The sequence below is a fragment of the Gekko japonicus genome, unplaced genomic scaffold (genome assembly GCF_001447785.1).
Source record: "Gekko japonicus isolate JY-2015 unplaced genomic scaffold, Gekko_japonicus_V1.1 scaffold3991, whole genome shotgun sequence".
Lineage (NCBI taxonomy): Eukaryota > Metazoa > Chordata > Lepidosauria > Squamata > Gekkonidae > Gekko > Gekko japonicus.
The window spans coordinates 1,196-4,098 of record NW_015165946.1 but is presented as its reverse complement, the minus strand read 5'-3'; the positions used below and the strand labels follow the sequence as shown (position 1 = coordinate 4,098).

At 39.1% G+C, this 2,903-nt stretch overlaps 1 protein-coding gene across 1 annotated transcript in view; it reads right to left on the bottom strand.

The window, feature by feature from the left end:
* The window catches only part of LOC107110652 (methyltransferase-like protein 25), a gene marked incomplete at its 5' end in the record, with an annotated part of 80,159 nt that extends 77,704 nt beyond the window's left edge, over positions 1-2,455 (bottom strand). Inside the window, one exon of the mRNA XM_015411452.1 lies at positions 2,349-2,455. Within this exon, the coding sequence (XP_015266938.1) occupies positions 2,349-2,455 (107 nt within the window). The remainder of the gene's footprint in view (positions 1-2,348) is intronic.
* Positions 2,456-2,903: the final 448 nt, after the last annotated feature.

The window sequence follows — 2,903 nt, the reverse complement described above, 5'->3', positions numbered from 1 at the left end:
TCAGCTGCTTTACTGCATTACTAAGCTGTATTCTGACAAAGCTAGATCTTCTTTAGCCATTAAACACCTTCCTCTGTTCTCTGTCACTGTTTCTGCCGCATCCCTTAACCTTTTTGTTTCTAAGAAAGTAAAGGCTCAACAACAAACACATGATCATTGCCAGGTGACTCACTCACTTGTTTTCATCTGAGATACAACAGTGGGAAGAGGGTCATGGGTTGAAGAGGGAGCTCTCTTTATGAGAAGGAAGGTAAGGCAATAATCAGGAATGAAATTTTTACTATAACAATGTTTTTCAATAAGTGATCTCTTTTGTGAATGTTGGCAATGAATAAAGCAAGTGAATAAATAGATTTTTTTTGTCACACTGTCCTTTATACTTTCTCTTGGAAGATGTTGGAGCTGCAGTCCTTTTGGTGAGAAATCACTGGCAGATGAATGGAGAGGAGATAGAGGGAAGGAGAGAGGGCATGTCCAAAAGAAGCATTATCAAAAGATGAATTCAAAAGCTGAGAGCGGAAGTGCTACCAAACAAACTGGGATCTCTAAATTACGACATCACAGCAAACTAGTTAGAAGAAGAGAGAAGAGATTGGATTTATACCCCGCCCTTCACTCAGAGCCACTTACAAACTCCTTTCCCTTCCCCTCCCCACAAGAGACACCCTGTGAGGTAGGTGGGGCTGAGAGAGCTCTTTCAAGAACTGCCCTTTCAAGGACAGCTCTTGTCAGCTATGGCTTGCCCAAGGTCATCCAGCAGCTGCGAGTGGAGGAGTGGGGAATCAAACCCGGTTCTCCCAGATTAGAGTCCGCACACTTAACCACTACTTTTATTCAGAAGGATTTACTTTCAAACAAGTGTTAGTACTAAATATGGCAAGATAAAAACCATGGTTTAGAGGATCTCAGTTTAGCATTCACCAACAAACCACAATGTGTTGAACAGGCTGAACTGAGATTATACTAAAGCAGAGTTTAATCACACTGTGATTTATAAAGTGTGGTTTAATGTTTTTGTTTTTATTTATTTAGGATGTGATGCATGAATGCAATCGATACGTAAAATTCAAAGTTGACTAATTTAAAATAATTCATAGCTCTAACAGTTGAAGCCTAGTGTTTATAACCTATGTATCGGTATAATGTTGAATGGTATTATTATAATTCTTTTCCATGTCTAATGTAAGAGATCTAAAACGTAGTCATTTCATTTAAAATGAAAGAACACAAATAAATTGTAAAGACAGTCCTTAAAATCATTTCATCTACCTAATTTTAAAGTGAATGCATTAGAAATAAGAATTCTGACTTTATTTTCATTTGATTTTGTTATATGATGACTAACAGATACAGCAGACCAGTATCTTCTACCACCCATTATACATCATAGGCATGAGGGTAAAACCAACGGCAATTTCAGTCATCTGGTGCACCTTTCCTTAATGTTTGACAGGATGAAGCTGAATGGATTACCATTCTACAGCAATGTTTATCTTGATGGGTCTGGCATAGGTGAGAGAAATGCAGATATCGTAGACAAACAGATAGGTATAGAAATGTAAGAATTATCAATAGGTGTTTTCTGAGTTCCAGGGTGTGAAAGGACTTGGGACAGAAAAAAACATACAACATATTCCATTCATGATGGAGACACAGTGACCAGTGGCTTACTGTCTCTGCCTGCCTGTGCATTTAACAAACAAAAGACCTGGCATCTGGTCAGGAGAAGATGCTTGAGACAAGAGCTTAGGTTTGTCCATCCTTTGTCTTTATGGACTGAGAAGAGAAGGGATGAGTTGCATGGAGGATGTCTGACCGTGCAGCTGGCTTGGCACTTGGCCTAAGCTTTCCCAGTTAAAATGTGGTTCTCCTAGCCTCCTAGCAAAAGCCACTGTTTAAGCCAAGCCTGGCTTTGAGGACACTGCTTGTGGAGGTTCAGAGGTTGTTTTGGGGTGTTTCTCTCTCGGGAAAAACCACCCCAGGTACTGGGTCTGTGCTGCTGGTTACAATACTATGCCCTGAGGTGCAATGATCAAGGGTCAGAACATACGGTTCAGGACAAAGCAATAATGATCTAACTATGAAATACATTTTCCTAGGGACTCAGTGATAGACCACTGTACAGTAGTATTCAGGAGCTCAAGCAGGTTCATGACTAAAACTAGAGCAATACCCATGGTTCTGACTCTGAAACTATTTAATCCTTCACCAAAGGTACTGTCCTTAGCCTTAGCTGCTTGCAACTGGCAGCAGTTCATTCATGGGCCTCGCCCTGGAGACAGACAAGTATTGAACGGATATTGCGATTTTTAAAGCATACAATATTAATTATTCATACCAATTCTTACCTGATTTAAGCCATTATACTTTGCAATGCCATCCACCAGTGCAGACATCAACTGCACTTCATGTGACTTCTTATTATTCATAAAGTCATCTGTTTTCATTTCTATATCTGATCAGGGGAAAAATAGGACTAAATTCAGATTGTGTGAACTTTAGAATGTCAAAACAAATGCATCACTGGCTTTCTGCCAATCCCCAAAAGCTGATTTTACTGATTTTTTCCCAATAAAATATCCTTTTCCAGTAAAGCTTTATCCTGATGTTTGTTTTCAGTAAACATACAACATTCACGTCAATTGACTACTGAATTATAAAAGAGAACTGTTTAAACTACAGGCTCCAAAACATCCCCGAAAGAGTCATAATGAAGTAAATGTAATGTTTAGTGGCATTTCACAAAGTATGTTGTCTCTTTTGCAAGATTTGGCTATCCATAGTTCTAAAATGTGAAGCAGGCATTCAAATAAAGCCTTCATGTGATACAGGTGACTTGTATTCTACTACTTCACACTGCAAAGTTTAAAGCCTTCCTCCAACTTAAGTGGCCCTTCCAACAG